Genomic DNA, 18494 nt, shown 5'->3' with positions numbered 1-18494 from the left:
TCCAGCTTTCTTATATTTGCATTGTTGTATCAATTACTCAAGGCACTGCTGTAGGTGATCATTGATTGGAGATTCATTGTTAAACCAAGAATCTTGGCTAAATTTTTATCAATATTGCCCTGGAGTTTGAAATCAATAAGGAGTATAATGTTGCATGCCATATGTTTGATATAATATTCATATCTATATTGCTCAAAATTAGTATGTTGGTTTGCATTCCAAGTGTATGACAAAATGTCCATTGGCTGTAGGTGTGATTGCACTAGTGTAAGTCCGGTATTGCATTTGAAATATATACAAAAAAGGCTTGCATCTCATTTTCAGTTTATGATTAAACTTTTTAGCATTCTTTTCAAACTTCGCTTCATTGGCAATTGTCAAATCACCAAGCAATCCATCTGAAACAAAAAGCTGCCAGTCAGATTTTGCAAGTCAAGTGTTTGACAAAATTCCTTGAGCCCCCATAATCAAGTGAAATTAGGAAGAAACACAAGGTATATTACAGAGGTGGAATTAGAACTTGTTGCGGTTCTTATGGTGGTATTAGAGTAGTTCAGTGCTAGCCTATGGAGAAAGCCTCTTACATTCTCGTCAGAGGGTTTTTATGAATCATGGGTAAAATAAAATCAATATAAGATTGCATCCATGCCTGTCAGGATTATTATAAAAATTTATAAGAGCTTCTAGTACATCCAAAGATTATGGATCCTATGTTTACAAAGAAAGAAAGGCAAACACTTATACAAATAATTTTATCATTGCAAAGGAAACAATAGAATAGAAGGTGAGTTTTGAGGAGAATATTGGTACTTCCATCGCTCAAGAAGTTGTTACAAGTCATGATAATGACAACTGTCAGTTGTGTTTGCATCAACATGAGACAACAAAGTTTTCACATTTGGATGATGTTGGTACTCGAGATTTGGGTACTAATGGTGTAATTTATGATGAAGACTCATGCTGTAGTGAGTATATTTTTTCGTATCAGAGCTTAGAAAATGAATCTGAAAATTCTTTTATTCCTAATAGGTCCCAGGATTATTACTTGCAGTGACATTGGAAGCAGAAGTTTGTGAAGAGATTGTTAAAATAGAAGCTTCTACTTTGGTAATTGAGTCATCTTTTGAGGTGCATAGTAGCAATACCAATTCTTGATGTTTGTGCTAATAATAATACACATGATGTTGATCTTAACATTAGCATTGTAGATGAGCTCACTCATGAGTTAAGGGTGGCCATGCCTTTTTTGGAGAACACCCAATTGGCCCTTTAGGATCCATAATTATACTTGGATGAGGTCACTATGGAGTTGAGCCAAACAAAACCTTTACTATCTACAATTACAGTAGAGTTTCCTATAGTGGTTGTTGTTGATGATTTGATAGTGTAGTGAGGATGTGGCTACATCCATTGTTGATATACGTGCAGTAGTCTCAACTAGAATGAGTACTCTAGTTGAGAGCAGTAGGGAGATACTCATTGTATCAGGCTCTCTCGAGGTTAGCACTATGCAATAGGATACAAATTAGATTATTGATAGCTCTTGTGTGGTAGTGATGGATACTACTAGAGTTCTGTGCTAGCAGATGTCACTACTCCATATAGCTAAATTTAAAAAAGTTTTAATTGACATAACTTACATTAATATAACTTACATGAACATCATTTATTATTCATATCTTAGGTCATTTTAAAGGAAAGTGAATGACCCTACAAACACCTTATACAAAAAGGTGGAAGTAATTGTTCTTCATCGATGGAGCAAGATGACTACTCCTTTGCATCTTCTAGCTTATGCTCTCTCCCCTAGGTATTATAGCCCATAGGTACATGCTATTCTTGGTAGAGTGGAACCCTATAGAGATGTTAAGATTGCTAGTCAATATAAGAGGGAATTTAGTACGATCTGTAGTGATGCAGAGGGGGCTAATGTTAGGAGAAAGTTTGGGTTATTTACTCAGGAAAAAATACAAATCCTATTGTTGTGAATGATGAAAAGTAAAATGGATGGTATTACATGGTGATACCTCCATGGGCAAGATTATTTGTACGTCTAGCCTCTTGAAATAAAGATCCTGTCACAAGTAAATGTTAAATTTTAATTTTTTAAATAGTTTTATTTATTTTAGCCACTTGCAATATATATTTTAACACTTAATTTTGTATGTTTTCTCACTAGGTTGCTAGCTCTTGTATCACTAAATAGAATTGGAGTGCATACTTCTTTATCGACTCAATTAAGTGTAATCAATAGGGCTCCAAAACATAAAAAGACTTGGTGTTTGTGCACAACAACTTGTGCCTTCTATCACATAACGACCCAAAATAGAAGAAAGGGGTAGAGAAGCTTCTGGATGTGGCCATTGAGTCAGCTGACTTCGATATCACGATTGAGGATCCGCTAGAGCCACACTCTTAATATAGATGATGTAACACTCTCTATTGCTAGTGCAATTGTTATGGTTCCAATGATGAGGAGGATTAATTACTTGCAACTACTAAAGACCCCAATGATCCACAAGTTTTAGACAATTCATTTGATGATTGAGAACACTTCCATGATTATTGAATCATGTTTTGAACATTATTAAACTATAAATATAAGTTTAAGTTTTGTGTATTCAATATGATGATTTTCTTGATGGATCATAATGGTTATCTTTGACATTTGGCATTGATGTAAGGGTTGAGCATCATAGATTCATAGCATGAAATGATTTAGTTTTAGAATTATGTATGTTTCTCTTATTGTTTTTGAATATACAATGCGCACACACACACAAACCCATGGACCAGATGCTCGATCCCATATCCATCCCTGAACTTGAATCAACAAGTAATTAACACATTTTATTTATGAACATGACAAAAGAACGAACCCGATTTGCATCTATATATATTGTGAGTGTGAAATCTTCACCTCTTGGATACTTTACTTGAAAATCAATAGTACCCTTCAAATATTTGAAAATCATTTTGATGAGCTCCACACAAGTCTATTTTGGTGTGGCTTGAAACCCTGCCATTAATCTAACAACTTGCATAATGCTAGATCTTGTAGATGTGACATATAGTAAACTTCTAATTATGGATTTTAATGGGTACGATTAACATCGTGGGTTTTCATCATCCTTAACCTGCTACTTGACCATAGGAGTGCTCACTAGATCACAGAATTTTATTCTGAATTTTCTTCAATATCTATTTAGTGAACTTGTCTTGTGGACTAAATATGCCTTTATTTGTTCAAGAAATTTACAGCCCTACGAAGAAAGACAGCTCCCTAAGCATTGACATTTGAACTCGATTTCCATTTTGGTGGCAAATTTCTTGCATATCTTGTTTTTGCTATCACTAAATATAATGTCGTCCATGTAGACTATGATAGTCAACAAGTTGTTTCCTTCATTTTTGATATAAAGATTCCCATTCGCAACTCCTCTTTTGAAATCTTTCACTTAATGTGTCTAGTCTTGATTAGCATGCCCTTGGAGCTTGTTTCAATCCATACCGCGCCTCCTTCAATTTTCACACATAGTCCTCATCCTTGATAAAAGAAATCCTTCAGGTTGCACAATGTATTCTTATTCTAGGTTTCCATTTAGGAAATATTATTTTACATCCATTTGATAGACTTCGAAGTTCTTGTAGCTAGCAAGGGCTTTCCTTATGGCTTCCATATAGACAAAGAAAAGTTTCATCAAAGCGAGTTCCTTCTACTCGAGATTATCCTTTGCACACAAGTCTAGTTTTGTTTCTTATGACTTTGCCATCATCATCTAGCTTGTTTCTAAAATTCTATTTAGTGCCCTATAACATTCTTCAAGTTCCCAAGATTCATTCTTTTTAGTTTGGTTCAAATCTTCTTACATGGCCTCAATCCAAAAATTATCTTCAATTGCTTCTTTAAAGCCCTTCATTCTATTTTGAAGAGAAGGGATAAATATTCATGGTCTATTGTGGTAATAGGGCCCAATGGCTGGGTCTCCATGTCGCCAATAATTAGGTTTGGATGATTAATTTGAACAAAGTTTGATGGAGTCTTAGGTGGTCTTGGTGTTTTTTAGGTTTTTCTTGCTCAAGCTTTCTTTTTCAACTTCCTATGATTCTTCCTCACAAATATCATCGGTTTGAGGAACAACTTCTAGTCTTTGCTTATAATGTCCTTCATAAATTTTCACATTTGCAATCTCAACAATTTTGTGTAATCTTTTGTTATAGCTTTCATAGGATTTACTTTTTGAGTAGCGTAGGAATATCCTCTCATCATCTCTCGCGTGAATCTGCCTGGATCCTCTTTATATCTTCTAATGTAAGTAGTTCGAAAGAGTTTGAAATATTTAACCATTGCAAGTTTCCATTTTACAATTTGTATCATGTTTTATCACTATTTACTTTGATTTGTGCTTGATTCAAGGTAAGAATTGCATCATTTCAAATTTAATCAACTACCTTTGGCTCATTCAACTTTTCTTTGTTCTTATATATCGGAGGGTTCCATTTTTCCTTTAGACAACTTCATTCTATTGTGGGTTCTAGCATTTGAATATTGTCCTTTTATCCCTTGTTTTTCATTGAATTCTTTAACTTTGGGAGAAGTGAGTTCTCCTCCCTTGATGTAAGACATTTGATTTTTAGGCTCGATGCATTTTCTACCTGGGCTTAGACGGCTTTAAACTTATCAAAGGCTTTAGATTTTTCTTTATAAAGGTAACCCAAGTCATTATAGAACAGTATTCAACTAGTTGGATAAGTACTTTTTTCTTTTCATGCTCTTTGTTGTAATGTGTCTTTTTCTAGCCATTATGTCCTGATGTGTTGTTAGCCCTTTTCTCAATGGTCCCGTGGGCTAACCAGAACTTTATAGGGATCAATGCAAGTATTGGCCTAGAACTTTCAGATTCAGGCCAATCTGTGTTAATACAACAGGGGTTTCCGGATACTATTTATTTTAAGTCAACAGGGTTCCATACTCCTGCCTTTTTAGTGTTGGACTTGGAGCATCTTGCTGAGATCTATCATACATGGTTCTCAAAGTCTGGTTATTTATTTTGATGCAGTACATAGTCTTATTAAACTGTCTTTAAAATTAAAATGCATATTAATAATTCATTTATTACAAGGCTATATTATTCTCTTAAGTGGAAAAACGACAATTTAAAAGAAAAAGATTATAAAAGTGAAGAGATAGGCAGGGGAATGTGAAGAGTCACCAAGTTGTGCTTGAAATGGGAGGAGGAGCTCATTTCAGCATGCTTGTGATTGAGTTTGATTTTCAAATACCTGTCAGAGCAATTTTAAAACTTGAGGGTAGAAACCTTTAGGCTCTTCTTGGTGAGTCAGATGCAGACCCAATTCAACTTGTGGTGAATTCAAGACAGAGTTCTGACTGCACATTCAAATTATTTTTAAGTATTTTCCAATCTATGTTACTGCATTTAAGATTGGAATCTGGTGTTATGATATTATATTGCTGATCAATATAATACAGTAACTTTTGAGTATTCAAATCTGGAAATATTTGGTGTTTTATTGATTTCAACTTGAAATTGTGCATGCATTTGTGGTTTGATAGTTCCAGAATGTTTTTGTAAGGAATTTGGTTAGTATTTTTAATGAGATTACAATTGTCTTGGTTGGTCCACAATGATCTGTGTGTAAAAGCTCTGGTGGTTTTGATGTTGAATATTCCTTTGATTTAAAGCTTTACTTTCATATGCTTTTTTGAATTGACACTGCCTACAAATGACATTTGCTGGTTTAGAAATCTTGGGGATGTTTCCTATTGCTTCCTTAAAAGTAATTTTGAATAGGTTATCAATGTTTTGATGACCTAATTGGCTATGTCATAACAAGTTCTCATCTTATGGAATGTGATATATTTCGCTACTGGTTTTGCTTAACACGTAAACATTATTTCATGTTGTATAGATAGATATGATAAGATGAATTTATTAATGTCCAACAATAGACCACTAAAAGGGTCCGAGGGACTAAATGCTACAATCAAGGAAACTACTAGCAACAGGAATACCAAATAGTGAAAGAGGAAGAACAAAACAAGAAGCGAAGGAGACCAACAAGGGGAGGACTACAAGTCCTTCCTTGGCTAAAAGAAATTCCTAACCGAAGGGTATAAACTAGTGCAACCAATCATTAGCCATCTCTGAGTACTGTTGGAGGTAGACTATTGATGTCCGGTGAACCCCCTGCGGAATCTCATGGATCCGATGTGACTCGAGGTCTTACAAAGTGAACGTTTTGTCCCTTTGGCGAGGGACACATGTGAGTAGAAGTTTGTGATACTCTGGTCCAAAACCTGGCTTTGGGAAAAGAGTAGTTGCAAAGAATGATCACAGAGCTGGGTAGTCTTGCAAAGGTAAAGTGCTAGGCAACACTGATCGATGTATCTTGAAATGAACAACAGAGACCTGTAGTCTTTAAAAAGATAGTAAATCTCCATCTGATCTCTTTGTAAATAGGACAATGGAAAATGTAGTGGCTCTCTGTTTCTATCTCAAATAAAGTGCAGAGATGGCAAATCCGGTCCACTCTTTTAATGTGGTGGTTTGTCTAAACCTAGAGCCGTTGAGAGCCTACTTAGAATGAACCAAGAGATACAAAGGGTGTGACTACATTGTGGAGTTGAATAGACAGAACATACAATAATCCTATTCATGATCTCGAGAAGTACTCCGCAAAAAAGAGGCATCTGTGGACGCAGTTCTCCTAGGAGGGTTACTCTAGGTCGTGATAATACACACTTGTAAATGTCAAGTCTAACATGCTTATTCAACTCTTGACGAGAGGGGAGGAGGTGGGTGGGGGCATCTAAAGAGAATTGATAAGGAGGGTGGTGATCAATCTCAATCTCGACCAAGCCCAATAAGGTAGTGGCTTGGTCATACCAACAAAAAGCCCTAGAAGCCACATCCATACTGGCAATCGTGATTGAAGAGCAATACGCCAAGGATGAGTACCTATCACAACCACTAGCTGAGTCTGCAAACCCCTGGAGGCGGTGAATAAACAAGATCAAATCAAAGATGGCTCTGAGTTTTAAGGGATGTACCCCAAACTCGGCTAGAATGACACTACGTGGAGTGGCCGGATCCAAACTGGCAATTGTCACTGAAGAGCACTATGCCAAGAATGAGTACCTATCATGACCACCAGTTGAGTTCACAAACCCCTGGAGGCGGTGAATACACAAGATCAAATCAAAGATGACTCCGAGTTTTAAGTGATGTACCCCAAACTCGGCCAGAATGACACTACACGAAGTTGATCTGAGGCATCTAATAATATGTTTGATGAGGGAGAATCTGGAAGTAGTGTCCTGAAAATGATGATTTAAACACTATCTATCTAGCAAGGCGAGGGAGCCCATTGCCTTAGAAAACCTAGGGTGAATATCCACCCTCAAGTTGAAGCGGGGGCCACAAAACTTAACTTCGAGGTAAGCATATGAGGAAACAATCTTGATCTCTCGACCTTGAAAGCTGAAATGGAGATGTGAAGTCTTCAGGGCATTGAGGACCATAACCCAAGTCTTGCTCAAGTTCAAAACAAGTTGCCGTCGGACATAGATAGAGGCTAGCCCATCAAGAAGACAGTGGAGGCCCTTAAGCAAGGAGGCCAAGACAATCACATCGTCCACGAAAAGAAGAATAGAGATCAAATCTTGGTGCAAATAACAACCGTCGCTCAAAAGGGAGAAATTCTTGAGAAAAGTCTCTAGCTCGTCGATTTAAATGCCGAATAAGGTGGGGGAGAGAGGGCACCCCTGCTTCACCCTAATGGTATTCTAAATCAAATCAGAAAAGCCCTCAAGAGTCCTGAATCAGCCCACAATAGTCTCATACAATCTCATAGTCGCAAGCAGTAAGGAATTTGAAATGCCAATGTTTTTGAGTCTCTAAAATAGTATAAGAATTTGCTATTAATCATCCATCTTTCTTTATTTCACACCCTTTTCGATGTATTGATGGTGTGCCTTTGATCACAAAGTTGCTAACACTTGTTTTGTTTGAATCCGTTAACATAATGGACAGTCTTAGTCTTTACATTATCATGATTTAGACTAGGAGTCCCTTTTCCTCTTATTCCCTCCTTTGAATTCTCACCAAATCTTAGTGTCCCTTCATTTGTTGGCTTAAGAGAAATGAATATGCTTGTGCTTCAGCAATTACTATCAACATGCCACTGATCATATTTTATTTTTTACATGTTTTCCAATTTAAACAAACATGGATTCTTGTCTTTCCCTCTTCTCCTGCTTCTTTTTTGATGTCTTAGTTAACTCTTCCTTTCTATTAACATGTATCAACATGAGGTTATAAGATTACTGGTCCAATCAAAATCAATGAAGCGGAACGGTGAATGTTTGAGCAAGAGAGAGTTGTCATATTTACAGAAACAGATCAAAGATCTTACCATCAATTTTGATGAATAGAGTGTGTTTAAATCATATCCCAGCTTGATCAAACTCTTAATTCGTAAAGACCTCATTAGTGCTAAGATTTATCTTAAGAATAACTGCGGCCTATCAAAAACGGATTCGAAATCTATTCAAGGATTTGGTAAATATACCTTGGAAGCAATAATTATTGTAAGGAACAATCTCTTTGTTTTGTTTTGTAACTCAATAAAGATAGTTTTGTAAAAACGCGTTGTATGTCCAAGTTGTTGCACTTGTAATAAATAATATCATAATAGAGGAGCAAATAAATTATAATTTCTTGTAGTAAAACTAGGGAAATTCCTTGGATGAATTTACAATTCACTACTTTGCCGCCAAATTTTCTGCATCAGAAAAAGAAACCTACTTATATATGGTTGTGTTTGATGAAGGGGCCTTACAAAATTATTCCTTGTGGCCTTTGGAGGTGAATTGTTCTTTAGTGGGATTGTACTCTTTGTTTTCTTGATCTCTTCATTATTGTTGTCCTTGGTTGAATTCATAAGAGCCTTGATCTAGTTTCTTGGTTTTTATTCATATACCTTATGTGGCGGATCCACAATCTCGGAACTACTAGCCTGGTTTGATCAAAAGATCAATTTTGATAATTAGAAAAATTTGCAAGTTAATAAGTACATCTAATTTTTTGGTGGTTTTATTCAACTTGCATTGATTCAATAGTTTTATTGATTTCACCAATTCCTTTCTCAAGGATACAACTTCAAACACTAGTTTATCACAATCCAACTCTTTTTCCTTAAATGGATCTTTCATGACTTCCTTAGTTTGTTTGGCTTCTTCGAGTTGAACTTTTAGGTATTCAATTACTAGGTTTAACTTTTCTACGGCATTGAAAACATTGAGCTTTCTTCTTGTGTTTTCTTATCTTTTTCTTTAGTTTCTCGTTCACTTTGTATGTATAGTGAAGTTAATTACGATTGACTTCCTCTTCTTCATTGCATGCCTCATTCAATTCTTCTTCCTCTTCATTTCTATTATTTTCAACTTTCATTGGCATAAACATAATTTCCTCACCGTCACTACCCAAATAGTCATCCTAGTTGATGCAAATTATGGTATCGTTTTTCGGTCCTTCAAAGCTGTAATTCCAAGCCTTATCTCTAGCTGTTTTAAGATGGGTGCCCATCTATCCAGATGGGCGTGTGAGTATTGAGGCATTAACAAACCCTAAAGCTGGCCCAATTGTAGAGGAATGTCTATTTGCCATTATCAATCAAATTTCAACCTACATATACAAATTGAAACCACAAATTAATATTTTAATTTAAAAATTGGCAAACAAACTAAAATAGGTCAAATAACTTGAGATAGTTGAAAAACAATAAAAAAGTGTCAAAAGGTTTCAAATTTTTAGGAAAAGTTGAGATCCTTGAGAAAATAGCGACTAGATTCTCAAAAAATTATTGAATAACGATTTTAAATCTTGTTCATTACACTCAAACAAATTAGAGTACACATGGAATGCCTCTATTGAGTTTCTATAGACCTAGATACAACAAAGTTGAGATAAAATTATTTTAGCCAAGAAAGAAAAAGAAACATAAAATCTACTGAAAATCCAGTTTTGCTTTAGAATCCTCTTCAAATCCACTCCAAAGAGACCTAAATCCTTGTAAAACCTTGGAAGGGTTTCCTTTTTTGGCTTGGAAAGAGAAATAGAAATCCCAAAATGGAAAATGCGCATTTTGTTTGACGTCAAACAACAATATACATTTGTGGCCGAGAAATAATCATTGACTTGCAGACTTGTTTGCGAGAAGTTTTGGTGAGAAAGTGTGGCAATTACTCGTGAGTTGCAACTTCTTGCATGAAGTCTGCATGTTTAGTATATATGGTCGTACCTATAAATTTTCTTGAATCTCTCAACAAGAATGTTGGCAAAGAATTCGGGTTGAGTTTTACTTTGGCTCAGATTTTCCTCTATGAGTGCTTAGTGTTTGTTCAGTGTTTTGTTTGTAAATTTGGCACGAGTGTTCTACATTTGTTCCTTCGATGATTTATTAGCAGATTTGTTGCGCTTCTTCTGTTCTCATAGAGCATAGGGTTTCTGGACTCCGACTGTATGGTATTTGTTTTGTGCGATTGTTTCTACGCGTTTGCTCAATGGTTTTTTCTCCTGAGATTACACTCGACGTCATTCACCTGTTCTAAGCATGCTTCAACTCCCGCTTCAATTGTACGATCAAGTTGTGTGCTGAGGAGGCTTCTTACGACTATGTTTGTTTCCCACTTCCCGTGCTTCCTTGTGAGTTGAGTGTGACTGTTAGCTGCATGCATATAGATCGAATCTTGGGTTGAAGCTTCATACAGTTGATTGCTCACCACATTGGCTTCTCTCATTCTTCTCTTCATTTGTGCGGTCTTGTTGTTTGTTGCTCCCCTTGTTTCCTACCTCTTCTACATCGCCTACATATTGACAGGCATATCCTTGTGCTACTGTTACGCATAATTGATCCCACGTTGTCTTTGCAACCTCCATCTCTTACATACTTGAGACCATGCAACATACTCAAGTTGGAAACAAAGAACCAAATCCTGAGGGACATGGTTGCGTCTCTCTAAGACCATCACTGATATCAAACAAGTAGATACTAATTCCACTCATCTGGACAGTTTCTCAGCTACCTTTACTACAGAAACAACAAATATTAAGACCCAATTTGATTTTGTTATTGAACAACTAGGGGAAATTGATACTATCAAAGTTCAACAGTGTAAAGTTGTGGCAAAATATACTACTTTGCTTTGAGAAACTAAGCAACAAATCAAATCCTGGGCCTCCATTTGCAACAATTCTGGACCTAGACCTTGGGTCAGGGTAGAAATTATTATACACAAAAATCTCAATGAAGATCGCTAGAGGCGGGGCCGTGAACTTAACCTGCAGGTCTAGGGCCTCCCTCCCAGCACAGTGATCTCCTTTCAGTTGGATAGTCCTTTCTCACTGACCAACTAGGTATGGCCGATGTCGTTTGTTGAGTAGGTCCAGATGGCACACTTTTTAGTGAGTCTTTCTCCCTATCAGACAGGCTTCGAGCACTTGGGGTGCAGAGGAAATTATTCTCTCTTCCCACTAAGATTTGTCTACATGAGAACCTCATGAGATCACAGCTAGTAGAGTTAAGACATTCGAGAGGGTTTGTGGTAGAGGGCAAGGGCAAGGGGAAGTGGGCAGTAATTTGGATTCTCAGGGTTGTTATCCGTGATTCACCTCCCCAAGTTGGGAACAAAGACCAGATTTCATAGCCAGATGACAATCTTGCCTGCAGTTGGGCAAGAGTAAGTACTCCTCTGGCTCTCTTCTTGTAAACTACTGGAATGGCAATGGTACTCGTTGGGCATTGCCTGGTCTCATTTCCGATGTTGTGGGTTCGGTTGACATTCTGGCCATTACAGAGACACACGAGAGTCCTGCCCGTCCCCTTCAAGGAGTTGCTAAATATAGAAGTTGTCGGTGTGCAGAGAGGAGGTTCGGGCCTCAGGTAGGGTATGCGGTTTCGAAGGTGATGCTTGTTTGATTAGAGATGGCCTTTTCTATGCTACCTCAGTGGTTCATTTTGACATTGCTGCTAGACTCATGGGGATCCGTATTCGCTAGACTAGTTGCCATCTCAGAGATATCTTCATGGTGGTTTGTTACTTCCCGCCGACTTCCACTTAGCATGTCATGCACAATCTCGAAGATGGTGACCTTTTTTGGATTTACACAAGTGTATCTTCAATTTTCTTCCTTGGATGACATCATTATTTTGGGGGGCTTTAATGCACGGACTAGAGATATGCAGGTTCCTCTACATGACCATGACTGAAACCTGATTTGCACTCACGAGACAGAGCTTGATAGTTTGGGTCTCCAGCATTTCTCCGAGGATTGTCATGGCCCTCTTTCATGCCATGGTGGCCGCCTTCAGTTTCGCAAGTCCTTTGGCATGATGATCCTGAATGGTCTTGGTTGCTACCCTGGCTCTGAGTGTTTTACTTGCTGGCCTCACTGTGGAGGTGCGAGTGTTGTGCATATGTCTCGGCTTGCACCTCTTTCATCTCCTCCATTAGCTGTTTCACCATCACCTGCCTCTTGCTGGCCGATCAGGCCCACCACAACAACTCTTATCTGCTTTTCCTCCCAGTCCTTGGCTGCCCCTCAGCCCTTGTCAGCGGCTGCTAGCCCCCGTCCCTTTTTCCAATATCTTGAGATTGATCAGGCCCTCTTTATCCTCCATCTTAGACGACTCCTCCCCCCTGATTGCTTCTTTGATACTAGCCTGGTTTCTTCTGTGTTCGAGTTATTAGCTACTAGGACGTTTTTGAATGCCTGCACCTGTGCTGGGTGAATCCTAGCTGTTTGGGTATGGCCTGCCAGGTTGGGTGGACCATTAGCAGCATTGCACTTTCTGCAAAGAAATGTTTTAAGATACAGATAAAATAAAGAGTTTAATCATCAAGTAAATAGAGAATTATGATTTCTTGTCACAGTTCCAGTGTATTCTGGTTGATTACATGACAATAGATGAAGTTTAGAGTGCATATAGACCATTTTTGTTTTGCACCCAACCACTGAGTGGATGGAGTAATACTCATTCCACACAGCTGATGAACTTGCAATCCATTGAGTTTACATACAATACTTAGTATATAATTTATAATTAAAAAAACAGAACAAGTTAAAGCATTAGTTATAAAATAAAACTTTTCTAATATGATAGCATCATGATCAACGTAGCCATAATTTGAAAAACCAATCACACAGACAATGTCCGTTAATGCTACATTCTCCTACATGATGAACATTCGGAAAATTTGGTCTTTGTGGCTGTGGGACATATCCAATTGCTTACACCTGAGCTGGGTAAACCCTAAGCTGTCTGGATATGGCCCGCCAGTTTTGAATGGTCCATTGGCAGCATTGTACTTTCGGCAAATAAATGTTTCTAAATAAAAAATAAAGAAAAGAATATAATCGTCAACAAAATACAGAATTATGATTTTTTCTAGGAATACTCCTGTGCATTTTGTTCAATCTGTGCAAGCTGCTTCACATGCATTTCCATCCCTGAATTTCATTTTCTTTTCCTTTTTGTTTTAGTCACCATTTATTTTTCTCTATGCTTTGAACTAGTTATTCACTTCAACCTAGGAAATAGACATGATTTTGGTGACTATCACATGAACCGGCCATCAGTTCAATGTCCCAAAGATATCCAAGCTGTTCGTTGGTGTTTCTGCTGGATAATAATTTTTCATGAATTAAAAAATTTCTTTGGCTTGATTTTTTGGGCTCATAGTGGTTCTATAGTCTGATGATCAGTTTTTATCTTGGTTTTCTTCTGTAATTTATTTATACATTAAATTGTAGACTTTCAGAAATATCTTTAATTTTACTCTCAGAATGCTCGTGCTTAAAAGTTCTTATAAGGTTATATACTCAACGATACAAATCTGATGGTGTTTGATGTACTAGGGAAATTTGTTAGTGTTCTTATGACAATCTCAGTAGTGAGTAAACTATAGTCTTTGCTCGACCTATGGAAGCATTTATTTTGCGTAGATAACTAATGGCACGTTCCCTTGCAGAAAGGTGCATAAATATGGTAAAAGCACTACCGGTGAAAGTTGGGATATAATTGTTGAGGAAGGAACTTATTACGAGTAAGTTTTGATTTTTGAGAAAAGAGATACATTTCATGTCGGTTAATACTATCTTCTAATATATTGGTTCTGATTTCAGTTTCTGGAAAATGGAAAATGTGTTTTGTTTATAAATTTCAAAAACATTTCCGAAGAATGTGTGTGACCATGTTTGTTGGTTTATTTCATGGCATATCTACTTACACAATCATATATATTGAATGGAAGGGCGGAGCCTCACTATGGATGGGCGGATGCTGTGGGGAACTCTGCACAATTATTATCAATCCAGCCACGAGAACGTCCTCCTGGTGTTTATCCAGATTTAGATTTTGGATCATCTCCACCGTCTCAGCTGCCTCCACCATCACCCCCAGAATCACCCCCCGAGTTCCCGCCATCCTCGCCTAAATAATTGACTACTGTAATTTTTCTGATGTCCTTTTTTGAGTTTTTAAAATTTATGTTTATGAGCGTTATTCATTTGAGCAGTCATCCCTTTCTTTCGAGTAGATTTAGCCAGGCCCGACCTTACCTGTCGATATGGACTTGGTTAGATTTGACCTAATTGACATGGACGGAGCATGAAGGAAAATAAAATGTCACATCTTCAATTCATTTTTGATGGTCGAGTGTATCTGTTTACTATCGGTTGTAAGAAAGAAGCTTCTTTCAGAACGTTCTGATTATCCTGTAGTGCAATGAACCCCATGTATATTCCTCATAAACTAGAAATGCAAAATGATGAAGAATCGAACAAAGGCAGTATATAATATGTGGGATTCTGAGAGAAGAGAAGAGAATGTCTTCAAAAGTATTTCCCAGGCCTGACATTTAGTTAGCTCAAGTTTAATGGAAACAAGAATTAAACATCCTTATGATCTGTTCATAGAAATCCATGCAGGGACTGGAATGTATTATAATTGTAGAAACAACTATTTTTAATGTTTCAATGGAAGATCAATAAAGAAATCATTTATTTTTAACCAGGGTGAGCAATCAGGGCGCGTTGTATAATAGGATATAACCGTTGGTCTTTATTTTCGGTTTAAACATTCATAAACTTGATAATATTTTAGTAAGGGATATGTTTTCTTGGTCTGTCATTTATGTTTAACAAGCTCTGGCAAAAGTTGGCTCGGAATATGAAATATGCTGCAAATTACAGTTAAACGTTTGCGCTTTTCTCTTTGAATGCAAATTTCTTATCTGAAGCATTGACACGGAGGACTGACTAATGTGAAAAGACCAATTTCCAGAGAGGTTCATTCAAAGGTGAGATCAATATAGATGCAACCATGGAGAGTGACACTCAAATAATCGTAGATTTGAGCCAGCGTCTAAAGGCAAAATGGAAGGATGAATCGAAAATAAAACCTGGTTAAGTTTTTAAGAACGGCCTATATACCGAGGTAGGCAGAAAGAAAAGTGATAAGCTGCCATTTCATTCACATGGTATATATAATCATTGTAATAGTATTAATGTTTGAAATGTCAGATTCAGTTTTAGATAATTTGAAAGATAGTTAAAGAAATTTAACAAACAATAACCTATATAAGCACCTTTGCCTTGAACTTTTTTTTAAGACTTGGTCAGAAATGTCGTCGTATATAACATAACTGGATTCTTCTTTGCCCAAAGGAATTTTGAGACTCTAGTGGGTGTGGATGGTATTAAACGTTGAGGATTATGAATTTGCAACTGATCTTTAGTTGATTTTATTTCCTATTCAGTCGTACTTAACTCGTAAAAATTACCATTCTTAGTCAGTTCTACCTCTCTAAGACCTCTCAAATTACCATTCTAACCATTCCTTTCAAGTTAACCATATATGTGTGTGCCATTGGGAAAACTTGAACACCAGCTAGATCTTCGTATCATCGAACAAACGATTTTTGTCCACCAGGCTTGATATACTGAGAGCGAGGGCCCTTACCATGATGATTGATCAAGTTTAGATCTTATCCTCATCCCCATTAAATCCAGTTTTTAGCCTGAAAAATTTAAAAATCAGATAAAATCAGATATCGAAGATAAAACTTTCTACTAAATAAACAACTGATGTTTTTGTTTTCTCCCCTAAAATATGCTTCTCTGTATACGTTACCGAGACACAGTAGCCGGCTCTTTTTGGTTAGATTGTTATTTTCAATTTCTATAAACAAAATTGATGAGACTGGATTCTGGTTTTTTATTAGTGCAAATTTCAATGTAAATTCAAGTGTAATGTTATTTACAATATACTTAGATTGGTGGCTGCTTCAATATTATATTGTTCGATTAATTTACTTTGGTGATTTTTGTTATTATAGTTTTCTTTGTAAATGATTATAATAAACTCTTTTTTGTTAAATTCTTTTCTTTTTAATAATTTTTTAAAAGTTTCAATAATGTTAATAAGATTAGATTTGAAGTTCTTGTACTAGTATTTTTTTTTTCTATAGATGTAAGTGTATTTTTATTGAGAATTAATTAGAATGGTTATTTACACTTATTAATTAGTTTTATCATGTTTTTGGCAATCAAATGATGAGACCAATTGTAAATTGTCAAAAGGGTTTTGATTACATGTCAATACAAACTCATTATATTGATTTGTTAAAAAATTAATTTCTAATATTACTTTGTAAACATTTGGATGTTCAATAGTCATATAGAAGTATTTGAATAGGGAAACTTAAGGAGTAGGAAGGTGAAATGTTTTCAACCATACCATCATACCCCAAAATTTTATGGAGTCATACATATTTGTGTGTTGTTGTCTATATATTGATTTTATTGTTTGTACCCTTGTAAAATGACAAATGACTAACAAAATCATAGATTCAAGTTAATAAAATATGATCTAACATTATTTTTTAATGGTTAACAAAAAATAAAGTAGCTTCTCACTTCAAAAGATAGAGTTCAATACCAACAAATACCAATTAGAAAGAGGGGGACAAGGAGATAGTGGACAAGAGCAAGGGCAAGGGCAAGGGCAAGGGCAAGGGCAAGGGATCTTTAAAGAGATAACTATTTGAAAAAGTCAAGGATGAGCTATTGGGATGAATATATGATTGATGAGATACTAAATGATAATTAGAAAGGCCAATGTCAAAATGTGATAGCAAGAGAAAAAAGGGTGATTGCAAAAGATACTTGAAATTAGAAGAATAGAGTCGAATAGATTCAAGAGGGATGGGCAATTTTTAAAAAATAGAAAATGCTTAATAAAGACAACATTTGGGATAAACCTAATCTTGCAACTAGAACACAAATTTTCAAATGAGACATAATATATCAAATATTGCAAACAAAGTTTATTTTGGCTATTTTTGGGAAGTTTGTTATTTTTTATAAAGTTTTACATTTGAACATAGATTGTTTTAAATACTTTCTAGATATTTAGTTTGGATAAATAAGATGTCGATAAAGTTTCATGGTAAGATCAAGTTCATTTATTAAAATATTGTGATGCTACATGTGTTTTTGAACTCATTTATAAAGACCTTAGAGCCTGTGTAAGGGGTCATTCTTTTAGGACAGTGCTACACAATCCTAGATGTAGAGTGCTTTGAGAGGTTTGCAAAATGTGGTTATAATAAAAAATCAAGTACATAGATCTAAAGATGACCTCTAGAAGTTGTGCTATTATTAGGAGTACAAATAAAATGCTTTCAAATACTCCAATGAGTGTTGAAACCCATTTGGGGTATATTCTTGACATATTCCATTGCAGCCATGGAGGCTCTAGAAGGGGTCAGTTGTTTATAGGATGTTGATATGCAATTATACTTGTAGAGTGCTTTGAGAGGTTTGCAAAAAGTAGTTATAATAGGAAATTGGGCACATTGTTCAAAAGATATGACCTCTAGAAGTTGCTCTACTCTTTGAGTAAAAATGAAATCCCTTCAAATACTTCAAGAGCGATGAAATCCATTTGGGGCTTATTCTTGGTATATTCCAATGTGGAGGAACATATATAAAGATGATTGGCAACCAAAACCTTATGGATTAGTAAGATTGCCAATATAAAGAAGCCAAATTGGGGTTACCATGGGTAGCATTCACTGTGCATGGCTGTCTTGCAGATTATTGTAGTAAAAATGTTCGTCTAGTAGAAACATGTTTTTTTTTAAAATGTTGTAATGACATGTAATTGAAAGAAAAAAAACAAGTGGTTTTGTTCTTACAATTTTCTATTTATTTCCAAATTGTGTTGTATATGTTTTGATTAATAAGTGGAGCACCCTTCATCACATGATCTCCCATATGCATCTTCAATGTGCAGTCTTCTTTTCGATGATAACAACTTTTAATATGTTTTCCTTGTTTCTCACTATTCCAACACCAGAAAACAAAGCATCATTTATTTCTTATATTTTTTTTTACTAAAAATCATCC

The 18494-nt window shown here is 36.1% G+C and overlaps 1 protein-coding gene across 3 annotated transcripts in view; it reads left to right on the top strand.

Moving 5' to 3' along the window:
* The window catches only part of LOC149567640 (inactive purple acid phosphatase-like protein), a 191807-nt gene extending 176714 nt beyond the window's left edge, over positions 1-15093 (top strand). For 2 of the 3 annotated variants that reach the window (XM_089820892.1, XM_089820890.1), the window contains 2 exons: positions 14054-14128; positions 14336-15093. In XM_089820892.1, coding sequence (XP_089677018.1) covers positions 14054-14128; positions 14336-14522 — 262 coding nt within the window. In that variant the 3' untranslated portion in view covers positions 14523-15093. The remainder of the gene's footprint in view (positions 1-14053; positions 14129-14335) is intronic. The other variant, XM_089820891.1, reaches the window with a different exon arrangement.
* Positions 15094-18494: the final 3401 nt, after the last annotated feature.

Source organism: Cupressus sempervirens, chromosome 3 (genome assembly GCF_028749045.1).
Source record: "Cupressus sempervirens isolate cs-2001-9-10 chromosome 3, ASM2874904v1, whole genome shotgun sequence".
NCBI lineage: Eukaryota > Viridiplantae > Streptophyta > Pinopsida > Cupressales > Cupressaceae > Cupressus > Cupressus sempervirens.
This window is presented reverse-complemented; position numbering and strand designations above follow the sequence as displayed.